Consider the following 18176-nt stretch of genomic DNA (forward strand, 5'->3'; position numbering starts at 1 on the left):
AAGAGGAAGCCATTTCTAAGCAAGCTCCACAAGCTCAAACATTTGCACTGGGCCAGGGGTCTTTTAAAATGGAGTGTGGCAAAATGGAAAATGTTCTGTGGTCAGATGAGTCACAATTTGAAGTTCTTTATGGAACACTGGGACGCCATGTCATCCGGACCAGAGAGGACAAGGATAACCCAAGTTGTTATCAACGCTCCAATCAGAAGCCTGCATCACTGATGGTATCGGGTTGCATGAGTGCTTGTGGCATGGGCAGCTTGCATGTCTGGAAAGGCACCATTAATGCAGAGAACTATGTTCAGGTTCTAGAACAACATATGCTCCCATCTAGACATCATCTCTTTCAGGGAAGACCCTGCATTTTTCAACAAGATAATGCCAGACCACATTCTGCAGCAATCACAACATCATGGCTATGTAGAAGAAGGATCCGGGTACTGAAATGGCCAGCCTGCAGTCCAGATCTTTCACCTATAGAGAACATTTGGCGCATCATAAAGAGGAAGGTGCGATAAAGAAGGCCCAACAGTTAGAGGCCTGTATTAGACATGAATGGGAGAGCATTCCTATTTCTAAACATGAGCAACTGGTCTCCTCTGTCCCCAGACGTCTGTTGAGTGTTATAAGAAGAAGGGGGGATGCCACACAGTGGTAAAAAGTGGCCTTGTCCCAACTTTTTTGGGATTTGTTGACGCCATGAAATTTTGAAATTTTTAAAATGATACAGTTTAAACTTTTGTTCTGTGATTTGTGTTCTATTCTGAATAAAATATTAGATGTTGGCACCTCCACATCATTGCATTCAGTTTTTATTCACAATTTTTTTAGTGTCCCAACTTTTTTGGAATCCGGTTTGTAACAATCTTTCACATAAGACGTGTAGATTCAGCAAATAAAAAGGCTGTAGGTTCACTGCAGGAATTGAAACCAATGGTTCAACATCACCACTGGAAAAAATCTATATCTGTAGGTTTCTCTACAATTAACCATTTCTCATCAAACCACTCTGAATAAGTTTTTACAAAGTATTGGGGCTAATGCTATTTTCAGCATGCTACTCAACAAATCTCCCTGGATGGTGTTTGCAAGTGAGGCTTATCTTGCAATGAAAAGCTGTGGATGTTTAGCTTTTCAACATCTATACCATTATGTGAGCATTTGTTAGCTAATGTGGCAGAACCTGGAAGTTAGTTTTCTCCTCCAAGCATTCTGAGATGTCCAAAGATAATGTCCAAAAACTTCAGCCCAGTGAACATAACACAGGTCTAGTCAACAGATGTGTTTTTGGGGTGTTTCATGCACTCACCTGTGAGGTTGGGTTGTTTGGGCTGTCGGACGCTCTGAGGTGAGGGGTGTAGTGGAGAAGGAGGAGTTGCACTGGGGGGAAGGGGAGGAGCAGGAGATGAAGGAGTAGAGGAGGTGGTGGAGGACGGATTACTGCTGGAGTCAGGCTGATATGGCACAGGGATGTGGTCCTAGGAGAGATTGAGAGCAGAATGAAAGCCAGAAAAGACAGAGATGTATGGAGTCAGGGGAAGTCTATTCATGTGTATCATATAAGATGTACTAATTATCAGTAGATAACTTTTCCCCCAACACTTACAGGCTATTAATTAAGAATCTTAGTACAACCCTTACTGAAGTGATAACCTCTACTCTTCCAGAAACATTCCCTTATGAGGAGTTGATGGCATTAATCCACATAAACAGAAGTGAGGTCATGCACTGATACTAGATGATGAGTTATATTACAAACGCCATTCCAAAACATCCCAAATTGTTGGATTGAGCTCCAGAGAACACGGTGACTTACATAAGTGTGCATGAATGAACAAATGAACACACTAATGATATATTGTACACAATCTCCTGGACACAATGTATTATCGCTGCATGTCCAATGTTTGAATTGAACAGCATAATATCGCAAATTCCTCCTGAATAAAAGAATGAATAATATAGCTATATGCTGTATATGTGACAAACACACATTAGGCTGACAAAACCGTTGGAGTATACTGTCAGCGTCAGATATTCAAGACGCAGAAGTGGGACTGACATCCCTGTTTGTCACTGTTCATTAATGTTCTGGCACCAGCATGTCCTCGTTCCCCCACTCCAGAGAGTGTGATCATCCAGAAAGCAGAAGGAGTGGATTAGTGCTAGAGCCAGAAGGCCTGAACCCAAGCCAGCCAGCTCCCAAAACAACCTAGATACCTTTATTCACGTGGATATCTATTAGGACATCACTAATGCACTGGATTTTCAGAGTTTTGTTGACACAATGAATAGAAATTGAATAATGTTTAGTTTAGTTAGATGAGCTACAGAGACAAGTTAAAAGAATCTGGAGAGCTTCAGTGTGTTTAACATTTACTCCATCACATTCAAAAGATATTGGAGAGTGCTCCATCACTCCAGAGAATGCAGTTCCACTGATATACAACCCAATACTGGGGTGTTTTAGAACTCTAAGAAAGATTTAATTTATCATGGGTGTATACAACAATTTGGAAGAGCAGATTTTGTTAATAAGATGTACCATTGTTAGAAAATTTTAAAGTGAAATTGAGACAATAATTTAAAAAAGGGGTGGCATCATGGTGACGCGGGTAGTACCCCTGCAACACAAGATTATGGGATCTTAGGTTTGATCCTCACCCTAGATTACTGTCTGTAAGTGGTTTGCTGTGTTTTCTCTGTGTCTACATGGGTTTCCTCCAGGTAGACTGATTTACTCCCATAGGAGCCTTGGCTATGCAAGATTGTCTTCCGATGTGAGCTTGTGAGTAATTGAATAAATGTGCTGTGCCCTGGGATGGTCTGGCACCCTATCCAGAATGCGTTGCTTTGTGCTGTCACCTCTCTACTTAATAGCTGATGTGTGGGGAGAGTAGTGGTGTGGATTGCAAGCTGTAGCATCATCCAGGTGGATGCTGCAAATGTGTGGTGCTTCAGGCAACTCCCTATTGTTTCAAAGCACATTGGGTGTCTGGAAAAGTTTTTATTTATGTGTAAGTGTAAATAAGCAAGTAAGTAAATATAATATTTACACTATTGGATACTATTGGTCGTACTGGAATGCTCAGGTTCATGTGCACCACTTATTATTAAAATTAAAAAACATTTTTATTCCTACAGCTACAGTAAATGAAACCAATGCAGTTAATCATAATTAACAACAATAAATAATGCATTTAAAACATGATAAACTGTGTTCGTCTGATGGCTGGCCAACCAGTATTTGGACCATTTTTTTCCAAGCATCACTCAGCGTAAAGGGCAGCTGGCATTTTCAAATGGTGGAAAAATAACCACAGAGTTATGAAGTTTTCATATGACAGAAATGAAATGTGAGATGGCATTAAGAAATACTGCCTCATCATTAGAGACTCTGCATTATGAAGCTCCAGTGGGTCAGAGATGAGCTAGATGCTGAAGGGATGCTCAGTTTACACACACACACACACACACACACACACACAATGAGATGTCTCTTGTGTAACTCTCAAACTAATATAAACCCACGTACATATGCAAAACTATCATGTCTTAGCCAGTGGGAAAAATAAATAAAGAAGGAAAGAAATAACTCATAAGCATTTGGTGGTTTAATAAAAAAGTTGCATATGTAATACCCATGTAGTCGGGTTGTTTTCTGCTCTTTTCTAAACAGGGCACAATCACCATATACATATACATTGGGGTATAAATCTTTGTACAATGTGTTTTATACAACTGAAATACCACATTGGCGTTAGACATGGTGACTACAGACCCTTGTGTGGCAACTTCAGAATATCCCATTCTATTGTTTAGTGTTTCTATTGAGATTATACCAGCCTTATGTCAGGAACAGGAGCTCTTTACAGTAGCAGCTACTACTCATAAAAACATGCATCTATAAACAACTGGACACAATCTGTGCTAATAAATCTATAGAAAACAAATCCATCCATCCATTATCTGTAACCGCTTATCCAATTTTTAGGGTCGCGGGGGGTCCAGAGCCTACCTGGAATCATCGGGCGCAAGGCGGGAATACACCCTGGAGGGGACGCCAGTCCTTCACAGGGCAACACAGACACACACACATTCACTCACACCTACGGACATTTTCGAGTCGCCAATCCACCTGCAACGTGTGTTTTTGGACTGTGGGAGGAAACCGGAGCACCCGGAGGAAACCCACGCGGACACGGGGAGAACACACCAACTCCTCACAGACAGTCACCCGGAGTTGGAATCGAACCCACAACCTCCAGGCCCCTGGAGGTGTGTGACTGCGACACTACCTGCTGCACCACCGTGCCGCCCCAGAAAACAAATCTGTACCTAAAAAGTAATTATGCTCTGGCTTTTAAGTTGATTTCAGTAGAATCTTGTCGATATCATCACTTTTTTACTGTCTACGAGAGATGCACCAAAATGGATAAGCAATAGAAGGTAACTGCTGCATTATTTAATGTGGAACATTAAACAGTTTTGTTAAGAAGCTGATCTCATATTCTATTTTGTATGTATATTTTTATTTTAAGGCTTTTTTTTCTGATAACTGAATTTTCAGTTCATTTCTATGCATCCCGGTGCTACAGATTTGTCTGCTCTCATTGATAATATACTATAAAATGCCAAACAAGCTCATGCCCTTCGGATTAACACATGCTTTGATGCTTTGATTAGATAGACTCTCCAGTCTGGGTTGAATGTATTTTTCATAGCTGAAGTCTAAGGCTATGAGAGGTTGTTTCGATCTAAAGAGATTGACAGAACAGAGGACTCAAATTCTGGTTGGATCTTGAGGCTACTAATAAGCACAGCAAATACAAGCCATTTAAGTTGAGGCACCTCAGAAGAACCAAAGCAATTATTTTCCACAAACTATAGCCTCGGCTAGCTAGGATTTCCAGTGTGTGAGTGTTAAGGTTGAACAAGGCTGCATTGTTTGGCATTTCTAAAGCTAGAGAGGGGATGAAGAGGAACCCACCTTGTTGATTTTGTTGGTTTTGGGCAGAGTTTGGCTGATGTGGAGGTCCGTGTACCTGAGGGGGTTGTTTATGTCACACGGTACCGACTCAGTCCTGACAAGCTGACGAGCTAAAAATGAGAAGGGGAGATTGGGGGAAAAATGTTGTATCCACGGTAACGGCAGGCCGTTGTCTCGGTAACAGAAAAACAGTGGTCATGGTAACAACTCTCAAAAACTAAAAGAATCACAAAACATTTGACACATTATAATTGAAGTATGCTTTACAAAAAGTCATTAGAATATGTTTACATGAGCCTGTCTCACAAACTGATGAAAAATATGTCATAGCTGATTATGAAGACATGCCATGGAGAAGATCCCTTTCCATGGATCAGGAAGGAAAGTTCAGACAGTCAATAAGATGTTGAGCAGGTGTCAGAGAGCTATAAGTAAGTGCTTGCAGGAAACCACTGAGGAAAATCTTTTAAGAGAAAATCCACTGTGGTGCCTGCTCTCCAAATGTCATTAGCACACCCACAAACATGCAATAATCGACTGAATTACCTTGAGATGTCCCTTGATCTCCAGGAGGGTGGAAAGACAAAGAGAAAAGAATGGAAATTAGAATATAAAGGAAGGGGCAGGAAAGAGGGTGTTATAAAGGATCCATTAAAGAACAATACCTCAATACCTTAATGATAATAATAACTATTTTATAGTCCTGGCATCTCACACATGAAGGAGATACAGGCTAAATATACATACTATTTCCCCCTTTCTCATACCATCTTGTTTTATTCATTCATTAATTGTCTGTAACCGCTTATCCAGTTCAGGGTCGCAGTCGGTCCGGAGCCTACCAGAATACCAGGAATACCTGGAAGTGCGTCTGTCCTTCGCAGGGCGACACACACTCACACATTCACTCACACCTATGGAATCTTTTGAGTTGCCAGTAACAACTACCAATTTTTTTTATTTTGGACCGTGGGAGGAAAACGGAGCACCTGGAGGACACCCATGCAGGAGTGGGAATTGAACCCACAACCTCCAGGTCCCTGGAGCTGTGTGACTGCGACACTAACTGTCGCCACTGTGCCTCCCTTGTTTTATTCAGATAAAAACAAATCATACAGTGCTTTATAGAGTTCACAAAGGTATTATTGCAGAGTAATAAGGAGATGTTTTAAATCCTGCAGCATCAAACAATTAAAAACTATTTTTTAAATCAAAATCACAAACAGCAACTCTGTCAAGTGTTTTAAATATAGAAAAACATGGTGTTAAATACCTTTGAACGAGTCCCTGCCTCCACGATGGTATATCAGCAAATGGCAAGGAGGTGCTTCTTTGGTACATTTATTGTGGCACTTCAACCTAATGGATATAATCAGGAGCAAAGCATTTCATTTGCCTCCAGAATTTTAGACCCAAAACATTCAAAGCTATTCTCCTAGGATCATACAAGCAAGAAAATACCTGAAGCAATTTAATGGGCTTGTTTTTTTATATATTCTAGAAGTGAGAGATTATTAGACATTTAATATATTCAAATGATCTGTTTTAAATGATAATGGTAATTAGGGCCAGTGGAAACTCCAGGCACAATCACAAAGGCAACAAGGGAGTTCAATAAGCACTGCAATTTTCAAAGCTACCAAACGTGTATATTTCAGAATCCATTCTACTTTTAATCACTTTCAAAAGTTGGCAATCACCTTTAAACCTTTAAAACTAATGAAACCTTCTACTGTTTCATAAGACACCGTTGTTCAATGTGTATGTTTAAGTCAAATTGCCTTATTTCTGGGTCTAAAGGAGACCACAGAAATCAGACCATAAAGAAAAAAAAAAGCTTGTGTTGAAAGGCTGAAAACCCATAAAATCCAGTAGAAATCACTAAATGTAATTCAATAAGTTAAGGTAAATGACAAAAAGGATTTGTCATGTCTTATTGTGTAAATAATGTCCTACAGTGAAAAAACGCCTTTCACTCCAAGTCTAAAGAGTCTATGTATGGGAAATAAGCTGAATTTGTACATATTTTATTAAAAGAACATTCCTGTTTGTGCAAGGTGAGTGAAATATAGTATGCCCTTTCCTGATGTAAATATGAATTTCAGATGCAGACTGAGTGTGAAAAATCAGCCTAAAACCCACCCCTTACAGAATTCTAACTTAGCCACAACCCTAAACTTAACCTTAACACCAACCATAATTTACTCTGCTGTTTCTGTAGCTTTCCTTCATGTACATTCTGTGTAGATCTAAAACAGAACAAACAGTGGATGGGAGTTTTTATAGTAAAATAACTACAAACCATAACACAAATGGTATGAATGTCTGGGCTGCTCCTTTAAGTAGTATATGTACTACCCTTTGGAGATCATATAGCTAGGTTTCTTTTATTTTAGCCTTCACATTCAATATAATCACCAGCCATCCCTGGGTGAAAAATGTGTGTACAGATTCAGTTTGACATTTCAACACGTAGTCCTTGTGTTTTGTTCCAAAACTGCTGGAATAGTAAAAAAAAAAAGAAACTTAGGGGCACTACATATTTATGTCCAGTGAATGTATACAGAGCTTGACACTGTTAGGTGAAAAACTGTGAAAAAATGTTTTGGTTCAGGCTGACATTCAGCATTTTCTTCAAAACTGTTGACACTGTTACAGCACAGAGTTGTATTAAAGGAATACAGTGGGAATCAATAAAATTGTATACACTGAAGATGCACAACTTATATAACCAAGGATGGAACATGATTAAATAACTGAGTTTAGCACTAAAAAAAAGAGTTATTTTCAGATCTGTACTTTAACTACTAGTGTTTTACTATAGTTATATATAGTAAATATTCTTGTATATTTTCATGTAAACCCTGAAAGTAGAAAGTGCTCATTTAAACAGGCAGTAATAATACTTCTAAGGAAATAGATAAAATTCCTAATTTTGAGTTGCTTATCACACTTACTTGCAGGTTTTGCACTTCAGGCCAAATAACATTCCTTTCCCACAGACTATACACGTTTGTGACATCCAGTACTTGGTGGAAAATCTGCAAGAAAAGATGCAGATAAAGGAGCGAGGTTAGAATAGCACTGTTTCAGTGAGGCTCTTTACAAAACAAGGTTGAGGTTCATAACAATGTTTTTAGAGTTTTTACGGAATCTATTTCTGAAGGCGGGTCTATAATGAGTCGGCGCTTCAGTCAAAAAGATTTGTTTTGACCTTTTGACTGCAATTCCCAGCCTCCTGCGATGAAAGAGCTATAAGTGTCAAAGCACCAGTCGTATTTAGCCAATAACCTTTTCATTGAGAGACAGGCCATACGCAGAGATAGGCGCTCTTCCTCTAATATTCAATATAGAGTAATTCAATTGTGACTCAGCGTCTTTCAATCTCTTCCAAATGCCCAGCTGTGCTTCAGCGACTGACAAATATTCAACAGGCCAAAAAGCCATATGGCTGCATCAGAGCAGAGAGATGATCGTTCAGGGGAGTTATGAGGCTCCTGGAGCTGCTGTCTCTGTCTGTCAGTCTGTCCATCTTGCTGTCCTTCATTCTTTATATATTACTAGCAGCCATGTCTTCTATGAGCACAGCAGTGAAAAGGCCATTGAGATCCAGCAGTGGTTCAATGGAGTTCTTTGGCATGAGCGGACTCTGACAGCTAATGGAATATGAGTAATAGGCTCTGACAGAATCCAAATGTCTTCATTTAGGCTGTCTCACATTGTGTCGTAAAAGCGAATGCAGATCCATCCCTCCCACGCCTCGACACTTGGATCTGTTTAAACAGCAGAAAAGTACTGAAGCACCTTCTCTTTCCTCATCCCAGGCTTTGATTTTTAAACAAAAATCACTCTCACTTGTAGAGGTTAGCAAAGAGATGGGTTTCATATCATTGGAACATTTAAGCTCAATCAAGTGTACCAGAGGGAAAGTTGAAAGGATTCAGTGTTCTGAATCAAACTGCTTTTTATCAAGTGCCCACCATGATTCAAAAGGCAAAATCACCAAATATTTGTCCAAGACATTCCTGTTCAATGACTGACTCCACCTCCTATGTCCTCATAGGCGTACAACACAAGCTAAAGGAAGGTCAAGTGTCCACATAAACAGACTGCTCCTGTATACAACTATGAAAACCTAGGAAAGAAATTATTTTGTTTCATGTGATCTGTCTGGAGCCCTATCGCCTAGACACTTTGGCATCTTGTTTGCTGCGTAATAAACACTCAGACATAGAAATGAGTCTTCAGGCTCAGTGACAGCATGCACTTTAGAAACAGAACATACCTTTGCTAAAACCATGCCATGCAAAACTTTGATTCCTTTTCCTCCCCAATTTTAGTCACTGTCAATTCCAGCTGTTGTTAGGTCTCCCCACAATCACACGATTCTACAAACTGAGACAATATGTAATAGCTCCAGCTTCCTCTAGAACATTTAATCCCAAAAGACATCTGTTTTGTAGGCTGCTGAGTGTTGGAGGGAAAGGGATTGAGAATGAGAATAAAAGGTAAATGTACTTTATTAATGTAACTACCATGTAATCAACTAATATCTATTAATGAGCTTATTAACACTGCAATAATAACCCAGGACTTCTAAGGGTTAAAGACTGTTAAACAGCATTTATTCGTCGCTATTTCTTTCATAACAGCTTTCTCTACTCCACGTTAAACATCCATTGTTTTACTGAGAGGTGTGTGGCATTTGAGAGAATGGAGGATTCAGTCCATGCGCAGACGGTCAAGGCAGTCACACATCCACTTGCTTTAATTGGTCTGACATTTTTAACTACTCCACCACACCCTCTCTCTCTCTCTCTCTCTCTCTCTCTCCCTCTCTCTCTCTCTCTCACACACACACACACACACACACACACACACACAAAGAGAGACAGACACAGTTTACAGCACAGTTTACCTAAATCATAACTGCTATTATTCTGCAGTTAATGCATACGTCTGCACATTTCAGTTCTTATGCACAGTCACAGCAGGTTTACATGCTGCAAAATACAAGTCATCACTTTGTCAACAACACCTGATTTTTCAACAACACCTGCACCTGTTCTGAACGGTCATTCAACTGACCTCACTATACTTTGTTTTAAGCTCTCCAAAAAAAACCATGCATCTCAATTTTGGTCTAATTTTAGTTTATTACATCATTTACTGTCACACAGCAGCAGTCCTTCATATTATGTGAAAATGTCATGATGAATGGACCAACAGAAATGCTCCAAAATACCTTGGAATAAAATCTTTTTACACTTAATTCCATTGAAAGTTAAGAAGGTATTTTCTTTCTCCTGTAAAGTTACTATTGTGGGGATGCATGTTTCTCTTTGGACAGCGACTGAGCATGAGACTAGTGGTTCATTAGGGTCATCATTTAATGAGACTTGAATTGGGAATGTAGAAAAAACAAATGAGCTGGCTTAATGAAGTAATTGCAGCCCTTTGTGATTAGCATTTAATTAACATACGGTTAGAGGACGTTACCTGTGTTTAATGGAGTTGCCAAAGTCTCTGCGAGGAATCTGAGGAGACCAACGAGGAACTGAAAGAGTGTCTGCAGAGAGGTAGGAAGAGAGAGAGAGAGAGAGAGAGAGAGAGAGAGAGAGAGACAGAGAGAGAGAGAGAGAGAGAGAGAGAAAGAGAGAATATAATTACCTTCATATTATCATTTTGGAATAGTTATTTATCATCTTAGGGGTTGAGAGGAGACAGACTTTTTAAAATTCATGATATAAAGTCTGAAAACACAAGTATAAAAGACAAACATTGCGCTGAAGAGGAAACAAAGTAACATCTTCACCATTTAACAGCACGTCTGCATTTTTTCATCAACACATAATGAAGTAAGGTGGTTAATTACAGAATCATTAGGTCCTAACTGCCTGATAGAATTTCTAATAAAAGAGACAAAGGGTGAAAACCTTTTAACCTTTTAGAGCTGAGCGGAAGTGTAAGCCATCAGCGTCGTTCTGCCATGCTAAAACGCTGCACTGAGTAAACAGGCAACAATTAGCCAGAATTATTATAATCTGCGCTCGGCTGTCATCGCTCAAATGGAGGAAAACCCAATAATATCTGAATGGAGGCCAGTAAGACGATAATTGTGTTTGCGTCCTGCAGCCTACTGTTCATCCAAAAGGACATTCATCCAATTGAAAGACAGTCTCTGGCCAATTATAGACCATTTGCCTATGATTAAGAGCCTGAAGACAGGGGGTGAAGGCACAGGGATGAGAGAGCGGATAAATAAGTGCAAAACACTCAGCAAAAAAGAAATAAATTACAGTCAATCGCCAAATAAAATCATGAGGATATTACTATTCCCACACAAACCTCTTCATTACAGTAGCTACTTATTAGCTTCTTATAATGAGACATTGCAGCTTAGTGCCATATATAAGAGCATTAATTATTTAACTGCTTTAAGGTGTACTCACTCTTGACACAACTGCACACACACACACACACAGCACCAGAAATACCTTACCTCCTCAGCAGCTGCCTGGGATACCATAATAACCACCTAGAAACACATTTGCAACACTAGAGCACTATAACAATTATCTTGGCAACCACCTGGGACAACCGAGGAACCACCTGATATACCATAGCAACCACCGACCACCTAGAAGCACCGTAGAACCCACTTGAAAGGCCATAACAGCCTCTTAGCATCTTGCAGCCTAGCAACTCTCTTGAATGCTCAAGTAACACCTGGGAACCACCTAAACATTCAGCTTTTTCTTCAGGAAATGTACTTTTTGTGTTATTTTCATATTGGGCTATTCAAAGTGCAACTGATACACCAGCCAGTAGGTGTCAGTTAATTACTGTATAACCAAAGATTTATCACATAGAGAAATATCATTGTACAAAGTGACTGATTACTCCATTATAATGAGCTGCTTCCAAAAATGACCGATTCAGATTATCCACTTGCAAACAGAGCTGTATTTCATGTTTATTTGAAGTTATAAAATAACATAATTTTGGGAGTAGGTCCACTCCCAAACTCTTCCCCTCAGCCCTATATATATATATCCTGCGAACTCAGGTCATTTCTGTATCAAAGTTGCTCACACCTTCAGTCTGTCACCAACTCTTTTTCTTGTATTCATCTCTGCAACCGGGGGAGATTGCCTTCATACGCATTCCTAAGCCACCCTGAACTCCTTTCCAAAAAATTCATCTCCCCATTTCAGTCTTTTACGGCTGTGGTCCGTACTAACAAAAAAAAACATTTTATTGGTTGAATATTTCAAATTTGGTATGAATTTCCCCTCTTTTTTCAATAAGCTTTAACTTCTAAGCTTTATTATTATATTATAATAATATTATTATTGCCGGAGATAACATCAACTTCTATGGGTTAAAATATTATTTGTTAAGAGTCCTGGTGACTCAATCTGTCAGTGTGTATTTCCCATGCTTTATCTGAGTCTGAAAGTGAGTGTGTCTCTGGTGACCTCGCTGTTCTGCTCTGCTGACCCTGGACACATGGCGAGGAGAATACAGCGAGGTTTCAGGAAAGAAAATCTCACTCAAGGGTCACACCCACGAAGACCTTCAGAGTAGGTCTGCTGTGAGTGGATCAGTGACAGAGATCTGCAGAAGAAAAAAAGTAAATACACCGATCGTGCTTCTGCGCCTTTATTTAAAAATACTTTGCTAAAAACAAGAAGAAAATAAGAATTCAGGTTCTCTACAAAAATGGCAGTGTCGTAAGTGGGGGCGCACAAATAAGCCAAATTCCTGAGGTAGCTCTGGGCCAAGGGTAAACTAGGTCTGTCAGCGTAGAAACATCTAACACATAACAGCAACTTTCAGAGCAATTCATATATGACATTAGAGTCTGAAATAGCAACAAAGCTGCAACTTTCTATATTTCATTCCCAAAAAATTATGCTGTGTTCACAAAGGATGGAAGATTGCTCAAAACTGCATGCAGCACTAACAAAATTAGTTATTTGACACATCTCATTTTACCCATTGATCCCCAGACTTATTTGGAGTACTTTTTCCCCAACTACAACTACAAAGAAATAAATGAGATAATCAAACATGCCATATGTTGTTCATTTTTGAAGACTCTTGAATGTTCAAATATGTAATCATTTGACATGTATTTGCTCACAGATGTTTTATATATTCATAAACATGGCAAAGTTTTGATGAAAATTTTACCAAGAGCCTACATTTTCTTTTTTCTTTATAATGATTTTATATCTACAAGATGGACCAATGAGGTAAGTGTGTCTAAACAAGTGGACAGTGAGCGGACACAGTGTTTAAAAATTGAGCAACACTTCTGCGTCGGATCCATTTGTACCAGCACGACAAACACTAATAAATCACCACCATGTCAGTGCTGAGAATGATCCACCACCTAAATCATACATGTTCTGTGACCATTGAAGAACAGGGTGAAATGGGGATAAGAAATATGCAGAGAATCAGGTTGACCATAGTCTGTAATTGTAGATTTAGTGCTCCTGTGAACAGTGGAGCTGACAAAATGGAAAATGAGTTTAGACACAAGGTAGGTTTTCCTAATCCAGTGAATATAAACGTGTACAGTGCTTATAAATGTGTAAACACTGTCTACAGCAAAAATTTCTCTGACCAACAAGAGTTTGCAGAGGTCCTGCAGGATGCTGACTGTTTGCCACAGTTTCTGAGGGTCTAAATACTTGGATTTTTTTTATTATTCCAGCAGCATGAGTCTTCAACCTACTGCCGTCTGGAAAAAGGTATCGAAGCATTCGAGCTCTCAAATCCAGACTCCGTAACAGCTTCTTCCCACACGCTATCAGACTCCTAAACACCTAGAGACTGAGACTGGACTGAAGAATCGCACCCACACACACACACACAACTTCAAAAAACACTGGTTTGTTGGACTGAAAATGATATACGGAAAACGAGTGTACTGTCTACACATATCCTGTTTACATCATGGTTACATCCAGATACCGTTTACAGCACAAATACACTTTAAATTGCAGTGTCTCTCCCTCTCAGCCCCCACCGTACTTTTGTTTTTGCACTGTCTTGTATTGTATTGTATTTTATTGTATGGATATTGTTTTGTATTTTCTTAACCATGTCTTTTGCACTTTAATGTGTGTGCACTGTTTTATGTTTGCACTAGCTTTGCACTAGTTGCACTTTAATGTTGTGTATTGTTTTATGTAGCACCTTGGTCCTGGAGGAACGCTATTCCGCTTCACTGTGTACTGTAAACACTGTATACTGCTGAAATTTTAGTGCTGGCAAATTAAAGTTAAGAGAACACATTTTATTAAATAATCAAATAATATTTCATTTGTAAACCAGCATATCAGTTTTAGAGGCACTGAAAGTCATTTACAGCACTGAAAAAAGAACAAAGTTTAGGTTTTGTTAGGAAAAATCCCATTTTTTTTCAGCACAGATGGATCAGCAGAAAAGAATGAATATCCCACTTTAATTAAATGTTTAACACAGTTTATGTGTTTTGAGCAAAGAAAGTGAGAAATAACATCAAGATTACAGGTGCACTCTGCAGAAGCATTTATTTTCTAGGGTGGTTTTTGAGCTGGATTACTCTGAGATGCTTCACCACACAGTGCTACACTTTAGGAACTAGGTTCATTCATATGAAGGTCTTCTGCAGTAATAAACCTGAGAAAACAATGTGTAATCTGGTCTGATGGTGTTAAAGGATTCAGTCACTGTTATCACCACATGTATATTTTGTAAACACTATTGAATATTATTTACATTATTTCTATACATTGCAATACATTAATTAAAGTGTTACATGGTTTTCTTAATAAAAATAACACTTCATATTCCAAAAACCGGTCTTCCACAAATGGGTGGCCATGTTTACAATAGGCTTGGTAAAGAATCTCTCATACATCCCGGCCTCTGGGTATCAGTGGAATGTCTGTTTCATAAAGTGAAGCAGAATTATACTCTTCTGCTTAATATACATAATTTACTCAATTTTCAAAATCAGCCAGGATTACAACTGCTAGTGGAGTGATAATTCTCTTCAACACACGTGGTAGTATTGACAGAGTTAAGTTGTTTATTGAAAAACTAGTTGTGTAATATTTTGAGTTACGTAAACTAATGTTTGTCTTAAAGGAACATAGTCTATTGTTCAAGTTTCATAGCTTTTTGTTTGTTAGGTATCTTAGAATTAGTCTTAGACACAGTCTTAGACACATTTCTCCCACAATCACACGGTGTCTGTATTCTATAGTATGTTAACCTGTCCACACTGTCAGGGCTCTGCTAGTTACATTCTGATTAGCCACCTTCTCTACAAATAGAGAACATTCAGGTAGTGAACATTTGCAAACAGTGAAGTAAAATAAGCCTTTCAGATTAAGATCTATACATGGGACTAAACATGTTCTTTATGTTGTGACTCCTATAATAGTAGGCATTTCAGAGTATATCCACAGAGACTTTGGAAATACAAGTATCTTAACACTAGCCTGACTGTAATGGATAAACACTGAACACACAAAGCAAGTTAATTTATGAATAAACTGAAGTAATTTGAAGTAATTCTGCACAATTTCTACTGTTCCATTTATTGCAAAATGTGGTTAAATTATGAAAAATATCAAAATAAAAAAAATGTTTAACCTATCTATTTGTTGTCTCTGCCTCTAGGATCAGGTGCATACAGCAATAGGAAGTAGCAGAATGAAAAAAGCGTAGCAGTGAGTTTTCCTCAGCTCCGGCTTCCTGTCTCCCGTTCTGAGCGCTGGTGTTTCACAAATCACATTACACTCACTAATTAAATCCCCTGCAGCCAGTGAGGTCAGCAGAAGGAGAGCCACTGGTCACTGGAAGAAACAGGTCAGTGTGAGAACAGCACTAAGACTGGAGAAACATCCGGAGAGGACGCTACTGACTGCTACTGACCGCTCCTTATTGCTTATCGGATTTCATAAGAGATGGAAGTCCTGCAGACCATCTTTCATTAATGAATAATCTCTCTCTCTCTCTCTCTCTCTCTCTCTCTCTCTCTCTCTCTCTCTCTCTCTCACACACACACACACACACACACACACACACACACACACACACACTTTCTCTCTCTCTCTCTCATTATTTCCCTTTCTCTCTCTGCACTCATAATTAATTTCAAATAGCTGTTCCTTTCCTTTTCTAATTACTGCCTTCCTCACTGCTTGACATTAATACTTCACCCAGTGCAGAGAAACTTACAGAGGTCTGAGATAGAGAGGGGGGAGGGAGGAAACGAGAACTGATCTAAAGTCAGAGATCAAGTTTCATGTGTTAAATTTCCAGTAAAAATGACCATTAATTAACATTTTCAGTATTTGGTATGTACATTTCTTTACAGCTTCCACTATACTATATAAAACTTAGTCTTAGTCTCTAAGTTGGTTGCATTTGCTTCTTACAATCAGAGGAATCCCAAAAGCATTCAATGATGTTGAGATCTGGGTCCTGGAGTGGCCTTTCTATTGCTCTGAAGACACAAGCAAGTTATTTGATTCAGAAATGTTCTTTATTTTTTGCCTATTTCCTTCTCCCGTAATTGTTTTTTTCTTTCACAGGCAAAGTATTAAATTGTCTTCTCATAGTTGAAAAGTGGACAAAAAAAGCTCTGGATTTTTATTTTAAATGATCTTACTGTGATGGGGACATTTGTGTAAGGTTACTGGGATACCCTTATTTTCATTGTACTTACTTTGACTTTTAATTTCTTGTATATGTCATATTTTAAAATTTGATCTAATCAGCAATATCTTCCAAAAAAGACATAACTTTTACTGTTTAGGCTCTTCTTGGAAATAAAAAGACAAAGAGTGGTCTCCGCATATTCACAGTAATGTATATGCATCTGAATCACACTTTCACATAAAATAAATTACAGTGAATAACTGATCACTCAACTGAAAAAAAAAAACAGTTTCTACTGGATGATGTCTAATTAGAGAATGAAAATGGATCAAATGAACAATCCTGTTCTTAGGGTATTATATAGTATAGTATAACACAAATCCCTGGCTGGCTTGTTTCTATGACAACCCCACAATTGTGGCTTTCCTGAAGAGTTAAGTAAAGACTAGAATAATAACTTTAGCATTAATCATTCCTTAAATCTGAATTAAAGAATTCTGCACAATAGCCCCAGTATGATTAAGAGTAGTCCAAGGTTATATTTTACTAAAATATAAAAGTGAATATCATACCTAGAATAAATGAAAGTTTAATATACACTTACAAAGTCAGTTGAGGTAAGGTTATGGCCTTAAATACATTTATGTATTTATTTATGCAGAGCGATATTGTGAAGCAAAACAGTTCCAAAGAAGTCTTTCATTGTTAACACAGTTTCAGCTCAAAAATAAAGAGTAGCCATAGAACAAAAATACACATAAAACTCAGAAGATGTGTTGGTGAATATGGACAGTCAATAAAATGTAGGCTGACACAATGGTGAACAGTGGTTTTCTTTCTCTTTCACTCTCTACAGGTTTCTCCAAGCTTGGTGTGTTTAGTTTGCTTTGTTTAATATTGTCTTTGCACTCTCACATAAACCTGGGTCCAGCGCCAGCACACAAAAAAGCCGTACTAATCAGAACAACCTTCTGACACACACAAAAAAAGACTTTTTTTATGTCACAGTTTGTGGGCTGACAGAAGCTGCAGATCCTCAAATGAATGTGCACAGTTTATACACTCCAAAAGTGATTTATTTTGTCCTCTTAAATTATTTCAGGAAAACTGCGACTAAAGTGGTTTGCATAGAACCTTGAGGACAAGTTTAACTTAATTATTCACAAACAGACTCATTTTTATAACCTGCAACACAGATCTTTCTGGAATGACTCATGATCCAAGACTGAAAACGATCATCACCTTCTTACTTTCCACATAAACCCTTTAAAGAGAACATCTATAATTGAAAAAAAAAACTGTTGTCTGGTTGTTCAGAAGCTCCGTGTCTTTAATGGTGGAATTATGTGTTTGAGGGAATAAATGTTGTTTGTACGTGGCTGAAGTTTGACTTGTCTGTAAGGATTTTTCATTGTTTGAATTACCACAGAAACTCATTTGTAACTTGTACTGTTTAGTTTTGTAGCACTATTGGTAATGCGTTAATGCAGTTAGCCGTCTCATGAATTCAGAGACA

At 38.5% G+C, this 18176-nt stretch overlaps 1 protein-coding gene across 2 annotated transcripts in view; it reads right to left on the reverse strand.

Annotated features, from left to right (window-relative positions):
* The window catches only part of LOC136678957 (kinase suppressor of Ras 2-like), a 125995-nt gene that overhangs the window by 38070 nt on the left and 69749 nt on the right, over positions 1–18176 (reverse strand). For both annotated transcript variants that reach the window (XM_066657165.1, XM_066657164.1), the window contains exons 7-12: positions 10490–10559; positions 7948–8031; positions 6264–6349; positions 5537–5554; positions 4991–5100; positions 1310–1478 (exon numbers count right to left, since the gene is read on the reverse strand). In XM_066657165.1, coding sequence (XP_066513262.1) covers positions 1310–1478; positions 4991–5100; positions 5537–5554; positions 6264–6349; positions 7948–8031; positions 10490–10559 — 537 coding nt within the window. The remainder of the gene's footprint in view (positions 1–1309; positions 1479–4990; positions 5101–5536; positions 5555–6263; positions 6350–7947; positions 8032–10489; positions 10560–18176) is intronic.

This window comes from Hoplias malabaricus, chromosome Y (genome assembly GCF_029633855.1).
Source record: "Hoplias malabaricus isolate fHopMal1 chromosome Y, fHopMal1.hap1, whole genome shotgun sequence".
NCBI lineage: Eukaryota > Metazoa > Chordata > Actinopteri > Characiformes > Erythrinidae > Hoplias > Hoplias malabaricus.